A 23,303-nucleotide genomic window follows, 5' to 3' on the forward strand; every position below is an offset into this window, starting at 1 on the left:
GATTGACTTCCATTATGTGAGGGATGATTCATGCATTAATTATTCTGCATCATATCATGCAGACACCAAGTATATTTAAAGCATTGTATTACTGGCTATGATTCTATCCCAGTCCTGGTCCAACGCTGAAAAGATGACTGTTTTTATCTGTGTATTTTAAAAATTCCAAAAGAAGATTCTTTTCATATATATATTTGAACAATGCATTTAATGTGCCATATACACAATACAGACTTCAGCCAAGTAGTGCACTTGTAACTAAGCTTAAACATTGTAGCTTCATCATTGTACTGGGTGTAGTATAACTGCCGGACAGTGGGGATTCCGACGCTTAGTATCCCGACATTGGAATCCCGACTGCTGTTTTCCCGACAGGGGGATGAGTGGAAAGTAGCCCCTTGCGGGCACGCTGCGCTCGCCATGGACCCCCAAGAGGGAGAATAGCCCCTGTAAGTCAAGATACCGACTGTCAGGCAGTTAAACAGTCGGGAGTCCGACGTCATCCCAACTGTCGGCAGGTCAACCAGCACCCATTGTACTTTACATCCCCTAGTCAGTAGTGCATGGTGGCAGGGCTGGATCAAAGCCTTTACAAGTAAAATTGCTGGCAAAGCCCCCTTCCCTTATACATACAGTCTTGCCACGAGCAGTCAACCTCCTCTTTCTCCACGCCGCCAGAGTGCCACCTATTCTTTCCATGCAGCCTGTGCACCCAGCCATTGACTGAGCGGCAGGCTGCTGATTTACATACTGTTGCCCTGTTCTGCGGCTAAACTCTCCATCAGTGCAGAGGGGAGCCGGGAACACAGGGACCCTTCCTCAATTCGGCTCTGCATGGGGCTAATGGACTTTGTGGCAGAAACAATGGGGCAGATGTATTAAGTCTGGTGAATTGATAAAGTAGTGATAAAGTGGAAGGTGATAATGCATCAGTCAATCAGCTGTGTTTGAAAAAAAATAACAGGAGCTGATTGGCTGGTGCGTTCTCACCTTCCACTTTATCACTACTTTATCACTTCACTGGGCTTAATACATCTGCGCCAAAGTGCAGTTTTGTCTCCATCAGAATTTCACACTATCCATGTGTGATTGTTATAAGATGTGATTGGTTTATACAAAAATGTCCAGTATTATTATCTTATTTAGCAACTTTGCTAATGAATGTTTGTGCACACAAAATAAGGCAGCAGAAGAAGCTGAATACGGAATCAGTTGAATATGACAGTGTTAATATACCTATATGATTAGAATGCTATGGATGATTGCTGCAGTCTCAAACATAATATTATTAATATGTGCCAAAGGAAGTGGACTGACAATACAATACAATACACACATGAACACCGGGCACACGGACACACATACACTGCTGACAATAGACATTCCCCTTCTAGCCACAGACGTTTGTGCATGAATATTATACAGATTATTGTAGTTCAACCATTTAATCCTTTTCATTCACTGACTTTAATGCTCCCTCCTTTTATGCTCTAATCTTTGTTTCAATATGTTCTCTTTTAGGACAGAGAGCTACGTCCAGAAGAGATTGAAGGTAAATATAGTTTTATAAAAAAGCAAGACTTTCTGGAGGGCTATTAATGCTGTAGGAGTGGGTGAGAAGATGCAGGGGAGTATCTTGTGCTTTAGGAGTAAATGAGAGACTGATACAATGGGCGACAGAGATTTGGCTGGGTCAAGTTAAATTCTAAGCATTATGGCTTTAGCTCAAGTTGATGTGACGGAGGGTGACTGATCATGCAGAAGAGTGTGGTATCAGTGTGCGGGGTAAATGTACCATAGCAACCAATGAAATTCTGTCTATCATTGGCTAGGATGCAATAGAGGCATGATAGAATCTGGATGAAGGAAATGATGAATGGTGAATTTACTGACTGCTGGATAAGAATGCTAGATTCAGTCATAAAGTATGTCATAAAGTAATTACTCAGTAAGGATTAGTAGAAATGTGTAACACGTCTGCTCTGTTCTGCTACGTTTATTTGTTTCACTTCTGTACAATGCATGTAGTTGATAAAGAATAATATAATGTTGGCTGTAAAGGGTGTTGGGTGTCGGTAGAACCTGACACAGCGATACATCGCTTTGCCATACACACTACATGAGCCATCAATGTGATATATTGTTACATGCGTTTCTGGAATCACTCCATCTGACATGCTGTGCATCATATGGAACAATGCAACAAACAACGTGTGCAAACGATAGGTTGGGTGTACACATAGGTGCCGATTTATGTTTTTGCTGGTGGGTGCTCAAGCCAAAAATATAGAGGAGTGGCTTCATGGGGAAGGGGTGTGGCCACAAAATAATACCAATTTATATTACGGCGCACAGTTGCCTCCAAAAATTAAATTACGGCAACAAAGTTCCACATACATATATGCCCCCACAGTGCAGTACTCCGCAGACAGATTACACTCTTCCCAGCATACTGTTTCCCAGGTGGCGGGTCCGGCAATGCAGGTGCTGCAGCCGCTAATTAGTAAATTAATACCCACAGAATCGGCACCTATGGGTGTACACACTATACGATGGTCATGCAGGTTGGTTGCAAGTACCAAGGCTGCACAATGTATCATATAGAGTGTACTTAGCCTAAGTTTGGAGATACTGACAATTCTAAAAATATTGGAAACATAATCCTTATGTCCTGATGTCATTAAATAAAATGTCTATAAAATAGAACGTAATCACAATAGGTGGTTGCACATTTTTCTACTCACACATTGGGCCAGATGTACTAAGCTTCAAAAAGTGATAAAATGGGGAGTCATAAACAGCCAGCCAATCAGCTCCTACCTGCCATAACACATGTGTTTGAAAAGGTCAGGCAGGAGCTGATTGGTTGGTTGTTTATCATTCTCCATTTTATCACCTTTGAAACTTAGTGCATCTGGCCAATTGTTTGAACTGGCAATTTGGGTCAATCAGTGAGGAACAATGGCTGCTTAGTGCACATACTGGACAATTACAATTTCAGTATAGCCAGATTGTAGAAAGGACTCTAGTGGTCCGATGACACAATGTTGATATAATTACCGACCCAGCAGATGTCCTTGTCTCCTCAGAACTGATCATTTTTTGGTTGGGCATAACATTCATTTAGAGACTACAGCCTAAATGTAACGGTCTGCGAGATGCTGGCAGTGGCAAGATTTAAGGCAACAATTATTTCTAACCTGGTTTTTGCCTTTAAATAAAATGCCTTTTAAGACTTAAGGACACATTGTTGTCACCCTGCTAGCAACTGAGAAATTGCCTATACTGTAACATTTGTAGCCACAGCTCAAATTGGTCAATGTGAAAAGTTGATGATATTAACAATTGTTAAGTTTCAGTCTGTTCAAAGATATTGTATTAATTAAGTTGTTTTCTACAGAACTAAGGGAAGCCTTTAAAGAGTTTGACAAAGACAAAGATGGATACATTAGCTGCAAGGACCTAGGCGATTGTATGAGGACCATGGGATACATGCCAACGGAGATGGAGTTAATAGAACTGTCTCAACAAATCAATATGAACCGTGAGTCATGTCGTACTATAACATACCTCTCAACCTTTAACAGTGATGTGGAATAATATCTTTAATATGTCAGGGTTCATAAATCATGCACTTATTACACATAAGGGATGGACATTATAAGCCTGGCATCAAATATTTGTTAGACTTCTGTCATAAAATCAAGCAATGGCTACTTGCTATCATATCAGAAAACACACGCTCATATTAGCTCAGTGTGCACAACTGAAAAACCTACAGTCATTGATCGGTCATCAAAAATGGAAAAACTTTCAAAAACATTGATGGTTGCTAAGCAAAAGCATCCAATGTCCATCCTTATGCCAACATTCCAGCCATTCCCAGTATTTCATATACTTGAAAGACAATAATTTAATAATTCACCACTTTTTTTCTTATGTAAAGTTGGAGGACATGTGGACTTTGATGACTTTGTGGAGCTCATGGGTCCCAAGCTTCTTGCAGAAACAGCTGATATGATTGGCGTGAAGGAGCTTCGGGATGCTTTCAAGGAGGTGAGAGGATCCTTTACAACTCTCAATCTGTCTCCCGTGGCCTACTTTAACTGTGATGAAAATCTAAATGGGAATGTATTAGGAAATGGTGGCTATTTTTTATTTTATTTATAACTGTTTAGGGATAATAATGGGTCAAGGTGAGATATGAACTACTGATATGGACTATGAGGTCATATTCAGCTTGCGGTGCCAATGCGGGCCACCACAGGGTCCATATCACAAGAAAAAAATAGACTGTGTAGGCAACTCGATTCTACTAGTAGGTGTACAATTGTACATTGCTAAAATTGTACATAGTCAAAATTGTTAATAGTCAAAATAGTACAGAGTCAAAGCCGCATTATGTGTATGCACCTTAACTACTGAATAGATTTCTCACATTAATAAACTCGGTATATTGCAATTGTGTTTTTAGTTTGACACCAATGGGGATGGAGAGATCAGCACAACCGAATTACGGGAGGCCATGAAAAAGCTGCTTGGTCAACAGGTTGGTCACAGGGACATTGAGGATATTATACGTGATGTTGATCTCAATGGAGATGGACAAGTGGACTTTGAAGGTGAGCATACCCATTTACTGGTAGTATAACTTGATATAGGCGGTAATGGTAAGCAATATCCTCAGAGGAAAATTTCCAGAGGAAAATCATTTTTTTTTCATAATCTACATTAGTTTTGAGAGTGGACTTTACGTCATTTTGGATGTGTTGACTAGATCAGTGATTCCCAAACTTTCTTGACCAGGACGCCTTAGAATATCAGCATTTGTTTAAGACAACCCTAGTCATAAAGTTTCTTACAGATACATAAAAAAAATAAAGTAAATTGTGCTCAACTGTCACCCTCAGGTTCAGTTATGTGGTGGGGAACATATGGGGAATGGTTCTAATTGTCCATACCTTTTATGATTATCAGCCACCATGACTGGTTTTGCCTATCAATTTTAGCATAAATAATTTGTTTTGGTCATGGACCCCCAATCTGAGGCACCCTTGCAAACATCCCGAGGCACCCCAGGGTGCCTAAGCACACAGTTTGGGAACCACTGGACTAGACATTTATAAAGAATAGATAGGTAGATACAGGTGGAACCGCTCTCACGGGGGGCAGGGCCGGTGGACGGGGTCGCATGAGCATCTCACGCTCTCGCGCATCCCATTGCCGAGAATGTGGCTCCCGTTCGCCCCATTCTGGTGGACGCAGGCTGGTGGGGGCTGGCAGCTGGCGATCATCGTGCCAGGAGTCACTCTAACGAGAGCAGCTCCATCTGTAGATAGATAGATAGATAGATAGATAGATAGATAGATAGATAGATAGATGTTCTGTCTTTTATGATGGTTGTTTTTTATACTGAGGATTGTACTTTTTGTTTCAACTTTTTTTCTTCTTTTTCTTTTTCCTAGAGTTTGTCCGTATGATGTCTCGCTGACCTCTGGGGAAGTAGCATCCAGGTCACCCATCTGACTGCACCGTTTTGGGGAAGACTTGACTTAATCCACCCAGTAAGGTCATGGACTTGGAAGGGCAGTGTTCACATCAGCCATATTGTCCCTGCCCAGAAGGTGCAGTGCCCATGCCGCTTCTCAGTATTTTTATTATGGGATAAAGCACAGGCCGTTCTTCCTGTTACTCCTGCTGCTCTGACTCATAATGTGCCATCCCACACCTATAAATGTGATACCCTGCATGGGACAACCCTATCAGGCTTCTTTCTGACTGTTGGGTCATAAGAAGGAGCCTACAGACTGATGTAAAAGACAAACCTGAGTGTGCATGAACTGGCACCCTTCATGTGACTTATCTCTTAGAGGATTTGTGCAATAATAGAATAGAAGTTTCTTCCCGGAATTTTCAAGACGTTTAATAGTCAATAATAATCTCGTGGACTAACAGCAAAAAAAAAATGTGATGTGTAGAATACAGCTATGAGCAGAGATATAGATACACTGGGTTTATCTACACACATCTAACCAAATAGTCACATTAGCATCATCTGATACAATAAATGTTGTCTATCTGATGTTCGAAGAAAAATAAGCAATTGAGCAGTTGACGGGTATTTCATAGCGTCATGAATAATAATGCAAAGGGCAGAACACATTTTAAGGGTGAGGCGACAAGGCACAACATGGTTTTACCACAGGTGAATGTGCTTGGTATGACACAATGCATAAATAGCTTTGATCACAGGGGACTAAGGGAGGTATTCAATCCCCACTGCTATTTCCGACGGGGGAAATAGCAGCAGGCGCCTATTCAATGCTGTCTTTCCCAACAACATTGAAGAGGCAAATCCCGAAAGGGCCCGACTGTCGGGCCCCTTTTGCCGAGAATAGGCATGGATTGTCCAATCACAGCCGTATCTTGACAATCCATGGCCATTTACATGGGCACGCCCCCTTTTCACATGATTGGCAGGTGGGACATTGAATCCCACCTGCCGAAATACAGGCGAGCAAAACGCATGGCTGTCTTGACCCAGGATTGAATACCCCCCTAAAGCTAAGGTGTTTCTGTAACTGAGTAAACCAAACCAAGACATCTGAATTCTTTTTTTCACAACCAGCATTGGAAATATTTAAATATCATTCAGCAAACTTTCTCCTGACAAACAAGTCAATATCATTTATTTCAATGGTTTTTGAGAGCATAAGAGCACCCTGCCTCATGAATTGAGGCAGCTTTAAACAGGCCTTTACATTACCAAGACATCCACCACAGTTCTCAGGGTAGTGTGTGTTTTAGTACACGAGAAACAAGGAAAACCTGTAAATGGTCACCACTATTATACTTACCGACCCTTATATAACAGAAGGAAATGCATGTTACATATTGTACATGACTTCCGGGTTTTGTTCTCCTAGTCGTTCCGTTATACCTACTCCTGCACTATTTACAGTACCTTTATATTATACTTGTACTTTGAATACTATCTGTATGTACTTATGTGTTTTATGTCTTATGATGAACTTGTTCATTTACCCATCCAGTATTCTACTTGATTTAATGGATTTAATTGTCTGGTTTTAAGAGAAACCAATAGTGCCAACTGCATCATCATTAATGTTCCAACGTTATCATATCTGTGTATTGTATGTGCATGAATATTTTACCTTGTACTCCATTCACATTAAGGCTTTACAGCTGTAACTGCACTGACGCAAACACATCAAGTTGTATAGCACAAGTTATTTTCCCAAGTGATTAGTTGAAATACATATTAGATTTCGTTACAGTCCATGGAATTGTGTCTCTGTATATCTCACCAGCCATCACAAAGATTTTTTTTTTTTAACAAAAAAACATTTTCTTGCTGAAATGTCCTTTAAAATCCTTTATTGAAATAGTTGACATGTTGCTGTTAATACAATGCATTAAAACAAAAATAAATTGTTATATAAACATTTGACGTTTCTTCTAATGTATAGATACATAGTAGTTGTTACAGAGCAAAGATGAGATTTCATTTTGTGATCACGATGATTGAAATTAGCCCAAGAGGTGGTAATTGTAGAAGGGACATGTATGGAGGAGTGGAAACAGTGTAGACATGTCGAAGCCGAGACGTTGCCCTTGGCAACCAATAAGCTGCTTCATATAATTTTATAGAATGCACTTGATAAATGTTACCTCAAAGCTGGCAAACTTCTCTACTCATACCACTGCTTCACACATCTCTGCCTCATTTCCATGCTGCAAATCTTTCTGGTTGGAACGAAAATAATGGATTATATCCATTTGAATTAACCAAATTTTCTGAATGACCATTTTTGGGAGCAAATGGTTGATTTGCTCTCATACTTTACCAGATTTTCACTTCAACCTGATTGGACATATAGGGGTAGATGTATGAAGCAGTGATAAGGGAGGAAAAGGGATAAAGTGCCTGGTACTTTATCATTGGCCTATCAGCTCCTAACTGTTCCTTTTAAACCCAGCCTGTAACTTAACAGTTAGGAGCTGATTGGCCGGTGATAAAGTAACAGACAATTTATAAATTCTCCTCCCTTATCAATGCTTCATACATCTAACCCATAAGGCCGAGTGATAAAGTGGAGACTGATAAACAACCAGCCAATCAGCTCCTAGCTACCATGTTACAGTTCGGGGTTGAAAAATAACAGTTAGGGGATGATTAGCTGTTGTTTATTACTCTCCAAATGATCACTTTTTAAAACTGGAAATCTGGCCCATAATCTTATAGTGTGTATCCAGCATAAGCTTGAGTGCAGGAAATAAAAAAAAACACCTTAATGAACCATTGCAAGGAGCGGATACTTCTGTATAATTGGCAGGTCATGAACTTGTCCCAAAATGAATAATAGGCAGAGGCGTAACTAGAACTTTGTGGGCCCCATAGCAAAATTTATAATGGGGCCCCCCCTAACTCAGGTCTCTACCAGTGCGCATCCCGCGGTGTGTGGCCACCATTAGTGTGAACAGTAAAAATGTGCCCCTCCAATAGATATTTTCTAAAATAAAGAATGGACACATTCTATAAAAAAGTGTGTGGCCTCGCTGCAAAGGGTAATGCCCCTCACAAATTATGCGACACACCGCAAAGCCCATTGCACATTATGTGACACACCGCAAAGTCCATTACACATTATGTGACACACCGCAAAGTCCATTACACATTATGAGATACACCGCAAAGCCCATTGCACATTATGTGACACACCGCAAAGTCCATTACACATTATGTGACACACCGCAAAGTCCATTACACATTATGAGATACACCGCAAAGTCCATTACACATTATGAGATACACCGCAAAGTCCATTACACATAATGTGACACACAGCAAAGCCCATTACACATTATGTGACACACCGTAATGCCCATTACACATTATGGGACACACCGCAATGCCCCTCACACATTATGGGACACACCGCAAAGCCCATTACACATTATGTGACACACCGCAAAGTCCATTACACATTAAGTGACACACCGCAATGGCCATTACACATTATGTGACACACCGCAATGCCCATTACACATTATGAGATGCACCGCAAAGCCCATTACACATTATGTGACTCACCGCAAAGTCCATTACACATTAAGTGACACACCGCAAAGCCCGTTACACATTAAGCGACACACCTCAAAGCCGTTACACATTAAGTGACACACCTCAAAGTCTGTTACACATTAGGCAACAATTACAAACTTACCGCGTTAATTCTTTTTCTGTCCCAAGATGCTCTTCAGGCAGCGCGGCTCCTCTCTGCTTCACAGGTGTAGGAGTATGAGAGGCAGTGCACACAAGCATGTGGGAGTATGAGAGGCCATTTAATAATGCAACAGTAGCAGGAGTGGGGGGCAGGTGTGCGTGCTGCTGCAGGGCCACCATCAGGAGATGGAAAATGGGACTGGTGTCTCAGGCCCAAAGACCCCCGGGCGGCATAGAAGGAGATTGTGGAGCCAGATACAAAGCTCCTGAGCTTCAGGAGACCAGTGTTACTTCCCTAGGACTGTCTGTCTCTGCTCTGACTCAAGCAGATTGGGGACTGACTGAGTCTGGCTGGCAGCCAAACTTGTAGAGACAGCGCAGCAGCATTTTGAATGTGCCGCTCTCTTGAAGTAAATCACAGCTCACGTACAGGCAGCCAATCAGGATGACTGCCTATCTGTGAGCACTCACTGACAGCAGCAAAGTCAAAATGCCCCTGCGCTGTCTCCAGAAGTTTGGCTGTCAGACTCAGTCCCCGATCTGCTTGTCAGAGCAGAGACAGCCAGTACTACGGGCTAAAGTAGCAGCAGTCTCCTAAAGCTCAGGAGCTTTGTATCTGCTACCATGGCTTCCTAGTGGGGACTGTACTGAAGCACTAGGAGCCTGGAGGGAAGTGGGGATTGTAGGCGGCGGGGAGGGTATCGGCGGCAGCCGGCGGGGAGCAGGAGGTGGCGGCCGTGCCTCTCTGTAGACACAGCCACAGCCACCACCGCACATCACATCAACGTCCGTACCACTGCGCTGCCGTGCCTGCGGCGCTGCGCTAGGCAGACAGTCCCTCCTCGCAGTCTCTCTTCCGGACTAGCGCCCCCGCCCATCCCCCCGCCCAGCTCCTTACTGTGCTCGCTGCTCTCCTCTCTCCCCTCCGGCGAGCAGCTTCACCTAATACAGGTGGCCGCGGTTCCCCCCAAAAAATACAAAACCCAAGCACGGGGCAGGGGAGTGCTTGCTGTCTATCGGGCCCCCCCAGCCGCCGGGCCCCATAGCAGCTGCATCCCCTGCACCCACGGTAGTTCCGCCACTGATAATAGGTATACATACCTCCCAACTGTCCTGATTTTTTCAGGAACATCTTGTTTTTTTGGGATGTTGGGGGGGGGGGGTGCAGATGGGAGTCCCCCTGTCACCCATGAATAGACCCACGGCCGCGCACATCAGCCTTTGGTGGGTGCATACACACTGGGTGACATACTGAGCAATATCGCTCATAAGAGGTAAAATGAGCGATATCCCTCCTTTTTTCACCCAGTGTGTATGGGGCTTTAGTTGAAGGTCTTAAACAATAATCTATTACGATAAAATATACATATCTTATGCTGTATAATTAAGCACTTTTCTTCAAAAGTTAAGTTTTAAAAAGAGATGTCTGTTTCTCCCCAAACTGCTGTTCACTGTTTCTATAACTCCCAGTAACTTATTACTACACCGTATTTGTGTGATGTCACTGGAATACTTCATTTAAATATCACTTTAAACATATAACTGTCTATTAATAGTACTCCATTTACTTTGAGACATCCATGCACCATCCAAATAAACCGGTTTCTCTCTACGTATAGTTTCCTCCCAATCCTCGGTATCCATAGGGTGTCCTAGGTCCAACTTCTATTCCAGCTCATGAGGATCTCGGGTATAAAAGTATAAATAGTAGATATCAGAACTCTAGGGTTGCGGTAGAAGCCCATAGGCTTCTATTAGGCATTGCTTCTATTAGGCATTGCAGGCATTGCAATGCCCCCCCCCCCCCCCCCACCCGCAGTTCTTCCAGTTTGTGCAAGTTAGTGCAACTCTGCCCCTTCTACAACTCTGCGACAGAAACAAGCTGATCGAAGCCAGAGCTTACATCCCAGACCCTTCCTTTTAATGTATGGGTTTATACCCATACATTAAAAGGAAGGGTCTGGGATGTAAGCTCTGGCTTCGATCAGCTTGTTTCTGTCGCAGAGTTGTAGAAGGGGCAGAGTTGCACTCACTTGCACAATGCAACAGGCATCATTTCCCAAGAGGCCTTGAACTTTTTACGATTGGTGACTGGGATCGATCGTCAGCAGCAGCCCCTTCACTGGGTAGTATTTCTGGGGCAGAGCAAACCTACCCTGGTAGGTTTGTTCTGCCCCAGGAACACCCACCACTCAAGGGGTAAATGCATTGGATAAAGCTGATGACCAGTAGCGGCAGTGCCACATAGGCCTGTAACTGACATTTTTGACGGGAGTATTATGGGATGCCACAGGGGGTGTGAGCTGTGCGGATCTGACAGTTGTGAGGAGTATGGCTAGTGTTGTTGGGGTGTGAATACCTCCCAACTTCTGCAGGGTAAAGTTGGAAATCAAGCATGTGTCAAGAGCCCAAAAAGGAGCACGGCCTCAGCAATTTGGGAGTGGCTTCATGGACATACCACAAGCGCAAGCCACACATCTTGTTTTCATCATTGTGAGGGCATGCCTGTGAGCCACTGGCAATGCTGCCAGCACCTTTGTCTCCCGGTAATAGACACTGCGCGCATGCATATAGCATCTATTCAGTGCTGCTCTGCTAATGTATAAGGCAATTCATCATACTTGCTTACTTTTGAAAACTAGTTTCAGGGAGATTATAGTTGGTAATAGAATTTTGAACATCGCCCCATTGAGGGGGCGTGTCATGCTCCACCTAAAGAGCGTGTCTAGTTCCATATATGGAGAGATTGTGAAAAGAGATTGTGAACGTGGCACCTAGAAGCGTGGGTGTGTACTGCTACATCTGAGACAAATCTTTTAAAATGACTTATATCCAAATGTAGATGAGTCCCAAAGCAGTTTACCGCTAATGTGCTGGGAAATGGTGCTGATGATTCAATGTAAATGTATCTGTCTCTCATTTCTTTTCCCCCCCAAATGTAACAGTGTAATGTAGGCTAGATGAAATGAGGGAGATTGCTAGACTAATGAGGGAGACAGGGAGATTGCTGTTATTTCAGGGAGTCTCCTGCAGGATGCAGGAGGGTAGGCAACAATGCAATACATGGAGAATTTATGGTAAGTTGAGATCAAGAACATATTTATGAGGCAGATGCTGATAAAGTTAGCAAAACTGACAGACTATTGACTGTTGGGGGAGACATCTGAAAACAATCTTAGGGCAGAGAAATAGATGGGATAATAGCATAAAATGGGGAGACATATTAGGGTAAGAAAGGGCAACACCATGCTGGGAGAGCAATGCATAATGGGGAAATCAGCTGTTTTCTCGTGTCTTGTAAGTTGGATCAGGGGTGAGGGGAATGGGGTCATTCGTCAGACTGCATTTAGGTCTACAGTCATTAGGTCGACCCCACTAGGTCGACTGGCAGGAAGGTCGACCTGACTTAAGGTCGACATGGGCCAAGGTCGACATGACTTAAGGTCGAATTTGCATAAAGGTCGACATGAGGAGGGTCGACTGGTCATAAGGTCGACATGGGTTTTTCACTGTTTTTTTATCCGAATGTCGACACAGTCGACATGGACACAGTTGGCAATGAGAATCGGACCCTCGCATCGCTCGCTTCGCTCGCAATGCTTCGGGCACGGTGCCTCGCTGCGCTCGGCACACTATTTTATTCTCCCACCACGCCCTAGTGGATGGTAGGGCATGAAATACCGCCTGTCGGCACATGTCGGCTCAAAAAACAGTGAAAAACCCATGTCGACCTTATGACCAGTCGACCTTCCTCATGTCGACCTTTATGCAAATTCGACCTTAAGTCATGTCGACCTTGGCCCATGTCGACCTTAAGTCAGGTCGACCTTCCTGCCAGTCGACCTAGTGGGGTCGACCTAATGACTGTAGACCTAAATGCAGTCTGACGAATGACCGCATCCCGGGTGAGGGCAGTGGCGTATTTATAATGGGTGCAATCTCTGTGGTGCACTCAGTCCCCTGAGTCCCAGGGGGTCCACACCACACACACTGCACCAAATTTTGTAATACTTACGGAGTCCTGCCATGAAGGCAGCAGCACTGCCGGAATCATCAAAAAATGCCACTGGTCCCTGGGTGCACTGTTCACTGGTCCCTGGGTGCACTGATCACTGGTCCCTGGGTGCACTGATCACTGGCCAGAGCACTGGTCCCTGGGTGCACTGATTACTGGTCAAAACTGGTCCCTGGTTGCACTGATCACTGGGTGTATGATATATTTATTTTTTCTATGTTTCCCCCCCACAGTCATAGGCTTGTGTGTCGATTGGACACACATAGCTGATCACACTGGCAAGGTCCCTGCACAGCTTTATTTGCCAGTGAGCAGAGAAAACTGGGAGAGCAGGGATATTGCAGTGATCCCTGTGATTAAGCTATAATGTTATCACAGGGCTCACTGCTGTGTTTATTCTATTTTTTTTTTGGTTAATTCTAATAACCATTTGATGCCCATTGCTTTGTAAAGGACTCATACATACAGATAGATAAAAATGTATAGATGTAGCATGTGATTCCTGTAAATACGTATTGGCATGATAACTGTAGTGTGTCCACCTTCTTTGTGTACAGAAGGTCGACATTTCCCTTTGACATCATTATCCAATTGGTCTGCTAATCTCAATGTGTTTATCTGAGCCGCTCTAGGAAAGGAGCCATACTGGCTGGGATTACACAGTCTAACAACACAGACAACATGAGCAGCAGTAACTCCCCCCACCACCTCTCCGCCCTCCCATCCGCACTGCTCACTCAGACCTGTTTCTCTGTTTTATTATGATCATCGCAGAAAGGTTATTCCAAGGTCATACACATAAAGATCTCTCTGGAATGAATACACCTATTTATAAATTGTATTCACGCATTATATTTGTGCTTGGATTGATGAATTAAATCTCTCATTATGGCACTGATTCAGCTACGTGGAAGACAGCAATAGTGTTATAGCTTATTACACATTCCATCTATGGTTACATAAGTATATAGGGTCAAATGCAATATGGTGTGAGAATTAGAAAGTGAGAGATTTTGGGAGAGTTTTCCCATTTTTATTAAAGCGGCAATTTACAAAATCAACCTGTTTTTTTTTTTTTGTGCATGTAAATGATTGCCGCTTTAAAAAAATGGAAAAACTCTCCCAAAATGTCATTAACTTTATCATTCTCACACCCTATTACATTTGTCCCTTAAAGTTCTTCAAAGTAAAAACAAAATAATTTCAAAATATATGTTTATGTTTTTAATTCATGACACCAAAAACAATATCACGTTTAGGTCGGAAAGTTTTATTGATGGAAATATCCCTATTTTTAATTTTTGTCTAATTGCACCTTAATATTGTTTTGTCTTGTTTCTTTCTTTTGCACTATCACTGACCAGGGTCAAAGAGCTTCCAATATCTCCACATTATCAATAACTGTTCACAAACAGCACTCACTTGAGCCTACCTGATATGGGGGTTAAATGAGAAAAAAAAAAAAAAAACACCTATGGCACATACTTGCCTACTTTTGAAAACTAGTTTCAGGGAGATTAGAGTTGGTAGCAGAATTTTGCACAGCGCCCCATTGAGGGGGCGTGTTATGCTCCACCCAAAGGGCGTTTCTAGATCCATATATGGAGAGATTGAGAAAAAGAGATCGTGAACGTGGCATCTAGAACCGTGGGTGTGTACTGCTACATCTGGAAGGGATCTTTTGATATTACTTAGATCCAAATGTAGATGAGCCTCACAGCAGTTAGTAAGAGATACTATACTTGGTAAAGTGCTGGGAAATGGGGTTTATGATTCAATGTAAATGTATCTGTCTCTCATTGGTTTTTTTCCCAAAAATGTAACAGTGTAATGTGGGCTAGGTGACATGAGGGAGATTGCTAGACTAATGAGGGAGAGAGGGAGATTGCTGTTATTTCAGGGAGTCTCCTGCAGAATGCAGGAGGGTAGGCAACTATGCTGTGGCAGGATTCACTAAAGAAGAAATTCTAATACTTCTTCCACACTGCAGCTCCTAACCGGTATATTGCAGATTTTTTAGCCTTTTTAAATGGTTAGAGCTTCAGTGTGAAAGCACCAGTCTGCATTTACCGGTTACAAATAACCGGTATTTGCAAACAGGTAAAAAGCCTACGTGGTTCAGAGCTGTTTTTATGCAGTGTTTTACGGCTCGGAACCAGTATATAGGACTCAGACAGTAGCTATGACAGCGCAGTGCATATGTAATGAGCCGCTCATTACAAACGCGCATATATGCATATATAATGAGCGGCTCATTAAATATGCACTACGATGTCTTATAGCTACTGTCTGTCCTGCTTTCACACTGCAAACCTGCTTGAGACCCGGTATTTATGTGCAGTGTGAAAGGGGTTTAAAAAGGTAATATACCGTTTTAAATACCGTTTAAAAAAACCGGGTCTCAAACATTTAGGCAATTTGAAAGCAATCTCTCTGCACATGTTACAACTGTCCCAACTGCAGTGCACATGGTTTTGCCAATTTTCCAAACAAATTTGTACTGCAATCAGATCTAAATAAAGGCCCTTATTCTGATTGAGTCGGATGGCTCCGAGTGCGGACTGCTGGCCGATGGTTGGTGTTTGCGCATGTGCAGAGGCGTATCTTCGCATGTGCGAACGCCTCACACCTACGAACACGGCGTGAGGTCCGTGCAGAAATCGATCGTACAGAACCATCCGAGCAGGGAGTGGAGAGGGGCGTGAAGGGCTGTTTGGGTTCATTACCATATGCGTAAGCCCGGCGTTTCATGGGCGTTCCCATGAAAACGCTGAGCGTACGTATGATAATGCGGCCGTGACACACGTGTGGGGGGTGGACAGCTGACATAGCCGGATGTCTGCTGCCCGCCCATATCCCTGCTTTCATACAGAAAGATGTCAGTGTGGTCTGGAGCACTTGGTGCTGTCTGACCACTCGGTCCATTATTCGATGGTCGGCGACCATCGGAGGATGGGGAATATTCCCACAGATGGAGGAGGTATTCTCATGAAACATTCACTCGCGGTCCGTTCGGTCAGTGTTTTACCGCATTTGGACGGTGTGAGCAATCTGTACGGTAGGCTGGGCTAAGAACACTCTGTTCCTGTCCGAAATACGCATCCGTCCGATACAACTAGAATAAGGGCCTAAGACCTTGGTGGTTGATTCAGCTAGATGCAAAGGGGACAAGTTTTGGTGGTTGATTCAGCTAGATGCAAAGGGGACAAGTTTTGGTGGTTGATTCAGCTAGATGCAAAGGAGACAAGTTTTGGTGGTTGATTCAGCTAGATGCAAAGGAGACAAGTTTTGGTGGTTGATTCAGCTAGATGCAAAGGGGACAAGTTTTGGTGGTTGATTCAGCTAGATGCAAAGGGGACAAGTTTAGATGCAGTGTACAGTAAGTAATGCATGTAGCCACACTCATAGCCATAAGTACATTTCAGCTAATTAAATTGGCACCTTCTTATATTTGATACAGGAACAGATATTTTATTTAGTAGGTGATTATCTGAAGGTTATTTTAGTTCAATATTTACAAGTATTTAACAGTTTTAGAAAAATCTAGAGTATTGCATCAGACAAGATTTTTTGAGACTGTGCATGTCATAAATATATCTTCATGTCAGCTGGAGCACAGTATGAACAGTACACAGATTATAAAATACTAATCAAACTGCCGCCTTCTGGGAGGGAGATAAACTTGGATTATAAACCCCAGTCTACCAAGATTTTCTCATTTTCTTAATCTTCCAGTACAGCAGAATATTGCCCTCTGTAAAGTTTCATCTCCAATGCTATTTCATACAGAATTTTCCTGACCTCTAGAATTCATTCTCCTAAACTAAACAAATCTATGCAGAGCAGTGGACAGAGGCCCTTATTCAGATCTGATTGCAGGACAAATTTGTTCTCAAAATAGGCAAAACCATGTGCACTGCAGGTGGGGCAGATGTAACATGTGCAGAGAGAGTTAAATTTGGGTGGGGTGTGTTGAAAATGAAATCTGAATTGCAGTGTAAAAATAATGCAGCCAGTATTTACCCTGCACAGAAATAAAATAATTCCCCAAATCTAACGCTCTCTATACATGTTACATCTGCCCCACCTGCAGTGCACATGGTTTTGCCCATTTTGAGAACAAATTTGTACAGCAATCAGATCTGAATAAGAGCCAGAGTGTGAGGAATTAGTTGGTACGGGCTGGGGAAGATGGGACAGTTAGACCATGTGCAGTGGCGTAACTATGAATTGGGCGCCCCCCCCGTTAATGGGGGGCGCCCCCCGCCGCACCCCCCGCCCGCAGCCTAACCTGTCTTGCTGGTCCCGTCCCGGCTCCCTTGCTGGCTTCATTCTTCTGCTAGTGAGACGGACCAACACAAAATGTCCGCCCCCATACAGCAGACAGTTTCAGAGAACTGTCTGCTATATGTGGCGGACATTTTATTGTGGTCCGTCTCACTAGCAGAAGAATGAAGCCAGCAAGGGAGCCGGGACGGGACCAGTGCGGACGGCGGATTGGCGGGCGGCAGATGGGCGGACGGGAGGGGGCTAACTATAGCACCACAGCCCCCCGGCGCCCACACATGCACAGCGCCCCCCCGCGGCTGCTGCGGTGCTATAGTTACGCCTCTGACCATGTGAAAAGCCCTGTATATGCATGAATATCATAAATAGCAATCTTATCTTTTGTAAACCAAGTGTGTATTACTGGCAATGGTCCCTAATTTCTAGGTTTTGTAGCTTCTGCCTCATACCTGATGCAACTTAATAACTGATACTGACACCATACCCTGTTTATTGCTGTCCATTTTATCTCTAATTCCTTGCTATGTGATGTAATACATATCTGTGCCACTACCTGACAGTTTTCTCCTGGGACATGAAAAACTTTGTGTAAATCCCTTGTGCCCTGTTATATCCTTTATATTAATTACTGCCCTGGGACATCCTTTATATTATATTTTACCATTTGACATTCCTCATAGTATACAAGGCCTAATTCAAATGTGAACCACAATTTGATGGAGAGTATGATGTCTGGGGGTCTCCACAGATGCATGACCCATTCTGCGGGTGTACAGTACGGGTATTGTGATATTGCAGCTGCAGTGTTTGTGGTGCAGGACAGCACCTAGAACCATTTTTTTCAAAACAGAGGCATGTAAGGGCATATACACCAACTTACTTGGTTGACACAGCATCAGGAAATGTCATCTTGGGGGGAGCGCTATGGTGACATGGGCAGGTCAATGGTGACAAGAGGTGAGCCTCATGCTGTAGTCTAAGCTGCAGTTGTGCAATTCCTTCCAAACATGAATCAGGCCCATAATGCCTTGTGACATCATTTGTATTATATACTGCCATGTGACATCCCTTATATGATATATTGCCATGTGACATCCCTTATATGATATATTGCCATGTGACATCCCTTATATGATATACTGCCATGAGACATCCCTTATATGATATACTGCCATGTGACATCCCTTATATGATATACTGCCATGTGACATCCCTTATATGATATATTGCCATGTGACATCCCTTATATGATATACTGCCATGAGACATCCCTTATATGATATACTGCCATGTGACATCCCTTATATGATATACTGCCATGTGACATCCCTTATATGATATACTGCCATGAGACATCCCTTATATGATATACTGCCATGTGACATCCCTTATATGATCTACTGACATGAGACATCCCTTATATGATATACTGACATGAGACATCCATTATATTATATACTGTCTGCCCCTCTGGCATATTTTGTATTATATACTGCCCTGTAACATTTTGAAAACTAGTTTCAGGGAGATTATAGATGGTAGTAGAATATTGCACAGTGCCCCATTGTGGGGACATGTCATGCTCCACCCAAAGGGCGTGTCTAGTTCCATATATGGAGAGATTGTGAAAAGAGCTTGTGAACATGGCTCCTAGAAGTGTGGGTGTGTACTGCTACATCTGTAGATGAGCCCGAAACAGTTAGTAAGAGCTACTATACTTGCTAAAGAAAAGTCACTGATACGTGTCAGGGATTGTTCTTCTATTGTGTTTTACAAGTGGTTCCATATAAATGGCCACAAGACATACATGTAGCCATAGGGATCATTGTTTTTTATTAACAATGATGGGAAATGGTGCTGATGTTTTAATGTGTCTCATTACAGCGGCTCCTGGTGATTCTATCGCCATTCGCTGTCCCCCGCTGGGCAACAGAGTCTGACATAATGGGGCTTGTGCACCCCATTCTCCTGGAAGCCCTGCGGCCCTCTGCGCATCTCCCCGCTCAGTGTCGTAACTATAGCTCCGCAGCCCCCGCGGTGGCGGGGGGGGGCGCAGAGAAATTGGGGGCGCCGCCGGGGGGACTGCGGGGCTATAGTTACCCGCGGTCTGCGTCTCGCCCGGCTATCTGCCGGGACCTGCCTGACCGTCATGGTTCCGGCCGGCTCCTGCTGCAATGAAAACTGACAATTAGAAAATGGCTGCCCCCATACTGCAGACAGTTTTCTGTCTGCAGCATAGGGGCAGCCATTTTCTAAGAGTCCGTTTTCATTGTAGCAGCAGGAGCCGGCCGGGACCGTGACGTCAGGAAGGTCCTGACAGAGAGCCGGGCGAGACGCAGACCGCGGGTAAGAAGGGGGGGGGCAGGTTAGGTGTGTTTGGGGGGGGGGGGCAGAATAAACGTGCGGCGGGGGGGGGGGCACTAAATAGTTAGTTACGCCCCTGTCCCCGCTGCCTTGCTGACGGGGACGTGTGACCGAGTGAGCCGTTTCGTGTCCCAGGGCCGGCCCTAGGCATAGGCATGCTAGGCAATTGCCTAGGGCGGCAGCCTATGCCTAGGGGCAGCATCTTTGCTGGGCAACGGCGTTCTAAAGACATATACATACTTTACTCAGCGTGCTGCCCTGGCACTGCAGCCACAGGCGCAGCTACTGTACTGTACTTCCGCCCGGCCAGCCGCTGCGAACCCCTACGTGACGCGGCCAGGTATCTCAGTGCTACTACTGACACACTGTCTCTCCCACCTCCGCCAGCCACCGTTGCGCGTGCTGGGAGGGACAGCACACCATGCTGTCAGTGTTATCCGGATGATGTCACTTCTGGAAGCTCCGGCTCTTCATTCTCTATAGTGTTTTCCGTGTCCCTGTCATCCCCCAGTCGTACCGACGCACGTTCTGAATGTATTAGAAAGCTGAATCAACGCAGGACCTGGACACAGATGGACGGACAGTGAGTGAAGGTGATAGAGGGAGTCGATCAGCCTCAGAGTCCGGCTGGCAGTACACTGCTGGAGACATAGAATGCAGGGCTCCCCCAGCTGCGTTTCCTGAAAACTCACCTGCGCCTGTCAGCGCAGCGAGGGGCGGGATGTGGCTGGAAGAGCTTACACACTGCTCCTGAATTTAGCAGCATGTGAGCTCATCCAGCCATCCTCCACCGTGCTGACAGGCTGCTCAGCGCTGCCCTCCTCTGATGACCAGCACTGTGGAGGGCACATAGTACTACTTCTAAAAGGGGCAGGGCATGGTAATAAGTAAAATATGGGCAGGGAGCGGCGCCCTGCAAAATACACCTTATGGCAACACTACTACATGCTGTGTAATGTTATTATGGGTCACTACTGTCACGACCACCATCTCAGCTACCCTGACTCCTTGTGCTGTCCCAGTCCTACAGACCTCTGATATGCTACCCTCTGTCTTGGTACTCATCTCCGCTGCTGATGCCCATGCTGGCTGTCTGCGTTCCGACACTCTGTCACCATGGGGTGATAGCTGTGGTGTGCAGTCTCCTGCTGTGCGGGCTCTGAGTGGCGTGGGGTATGAGCTGCCATGATGGTGTCCGTGTCATGTTAGGCCTCTGGCTGGGAAGCACCGGCTGCAGCGCCTCCGCTTATATTCTCCGCTGGCGGGTTTCTGACGCTGCATCTGGCGGCGGCCATCTTCTTGGTTGCTACAGCCTATGCTACGCGGCTCCAAAGTGTGAGGTCACACGCGCAGCCAATCACAGCTCAGCTCTACCCTTAAAGTCTGACTAGCCGGGTCAGAACGGCAGTCAGTACAATGATGTCTACCTGCTAACATAATTGGTCACTCCTGGCTATCCCTGTAGTATCCACTACAGCTCTCCTACGCATCCTGGTGAAAGTCTTCGCTGATCTCCCTGCTGATCGTCCACTGTTCCACCATATCATCACGGAACCCTCTGCCGCCTATTAAGATAGGACAAGGTTAACCCCCCAAAGGGTGTCATCTTCTTCCTTCATTCCTGATGGTTATTATCCGTTGTCGCATCCCTGGTCCTGCAGCTACGATCTCACTCAGCACAGGTTCAACTGGACTTCATCTTCTTCTCTTTCATCCAATCCTTCATCCAATCATCCAATCCTTCATCCAATCATTCAACCATCCAATTCTTCATCCAATCATCCAATCTTTCTTAAATCATCCAATCATCCAATCCTGCAATCATCCAACTTCCCAATCATCTTCAAGCTCTCCAATAAGTACTGTTTATTATTGCCTTCTTTCAGTTTATCAATATCTACAGTTATTCTTTATGCCATCATTCATATCTTGTACCGCAGTATCTTTATTAAAAAGTGTTTAATTGTATCCAATTGCTTCACTCCAATCTGTCATTCATGCAACAGCCCTACATTAAAGCACCCAGCCTCCGTTACACTCCAGCTGGTGCTTCACGAAACGTGACAACTACGTGCTGTGTAATTTGAATATGGGTCACTATTTGCTGTGTAATGTAAGTATGGGTCACTACTTGCGTAATGCAAATAGGATTCTTCTATCTAGCATAATAATTTGAACTGGGGGTACTACTGTGTAACGACGCTAATTTCTTGTGATACTCCACCCTCTTTATTCGGCATGCACCTTCAGCGTGCACTATTCCTTTATAACATTTTGGCAGTAGGGCACAATTTATAACCTGTAGGGGGCACCAAACACACTAGCACCAGGCCCTTGGGGGGGATCGCTGGCAGGGAAAGTGATTTCCACCACCTTTCCATAACCACTTTAAGCCCCGCTGTTGGTGGAGACTAAATACGTCATTCCTATGCAGCAGCTCTTGCTGGTAGACTTCCTTGAAGAGTTGGGCCCTAGGGTACTTACCCTCCAGGCTCCCCTTTAATATGGCACTGCTCCCACCCCACAGCCTAATCCTAACCCCCCCTTTAAGTGCTCAACCCTGCCTAACCCTGCCTTTGCTGGGAGAAGGGTGTTGCATCAGAGGTGGATCTAGAAGCAGTGCTAGGGGGCACCAGCCAAAATTTTGCCTAGGGCATCAAATTGGCTAGGGCCGGCTCTGTCGTGTCCCCATCCGCCAGCCCCCCTGATGGTGGCTCTATCTGTAAATGCATCCACCTCATTCCTTCTTTCCGCAAAAATGTAACAGCTACATAATGTGGGCTAGGTAAAAGGAGGGAGATTGCTGTTATTTCAGGGAGTCTCCTGCATAATGCAAGAGGATAGGTAACTATGAACATATGATATACTGCCATGTGACATCCCTTATATGATATACTGACATGAGACATCCATTAAGTTATATAATGCCACGTGACATCCCTTATATTATATACTGGCCTGTGATATCCCTTACATTATATACTGGCCTGAGACACAAAACTCACTAGAAGATTAGGGTATTTTATTTAGGCACATGGTTAGTCACCTTCATATACAGACATATGGAACACCAACATATTCCATTACAATTTCAGTTGCCTGCTGTTATTTTGTTTTCTCAATTCATTGTAGTCTCAAGAGATTTGTGATATATCCGTTTGTTTCCTGCTGTTAGCAGTGACTGGGGAAAAGGTGTAAATTGAGCTCAGACGTGTTCTGTTACCTTCAATAGCAAAATGTGACTGCAGAGATTATATTTGTTTTATCACGGTTTCCAATTGTAAAGCGCAATGGAATATGCTGCGCTATATAAGATACTGTAAATCAATAAATAAATTACTGGTGAATATCACACAGGGATATATAAGTGATGATGTTTGATAAGATATA

At 44.4% G+C, this 23,303-nt stretch overlaps 1 protein-coding gene across 2 annotated transcripts in view; it reads left to right on the forward strand.

The window, feature by feature from the left end:
• The window catches only part of CABP1 (calcium binding protein 1), a 28,611-nt gene extending 21,145 nt beyond the window's left edge, over positions 1 to 7,466 (forward strand). For both annotated transcript variants that reach the window (XM_083147468.1, XM_083147477.1), the window contains 5 exons: positions 1,522 to 1,552; positions 3,401 to 3,544; positions 3,947 to 4,056; positions 4,475 to 4,622; positions 5,466 to 7,466. In XM_083147468.1, the coding sequence (XP_083003594.1) occupies positions 1,522 to 1,552; positions 3,401 to 3,544; positions 3,947 to 4,056; positions 4,475 to 4,622; positions 5,466 to 5,491 (459 nt within the window). In that variant the 3' untranslated portion in view covers positions 5,492 to 7,466. The remainder of the gene's footprint in view (positions 1 to 1,521; positions 1,553 to 3,400; positions 3,545 to 3,946; positions 4,057 to 4,474; positions 4,623 to 5,465) is intronic.
• The last annotated feature ends 15,837 nt before the right edge of the window (positions 7,467 to 23,303 follow it).

Source organism: Crinia signifera, chromosome 1 (assembly GCF_055691185.1).
Source record: "Crinia signifera chromosome 1, ASM5569118v1, whole genome shotgun sequence".
NCBI lineage: Eukaryota > Metazoa > Chordata > Amphibia > Anura > Myobatrachidae > Crinia > Crinia signifera.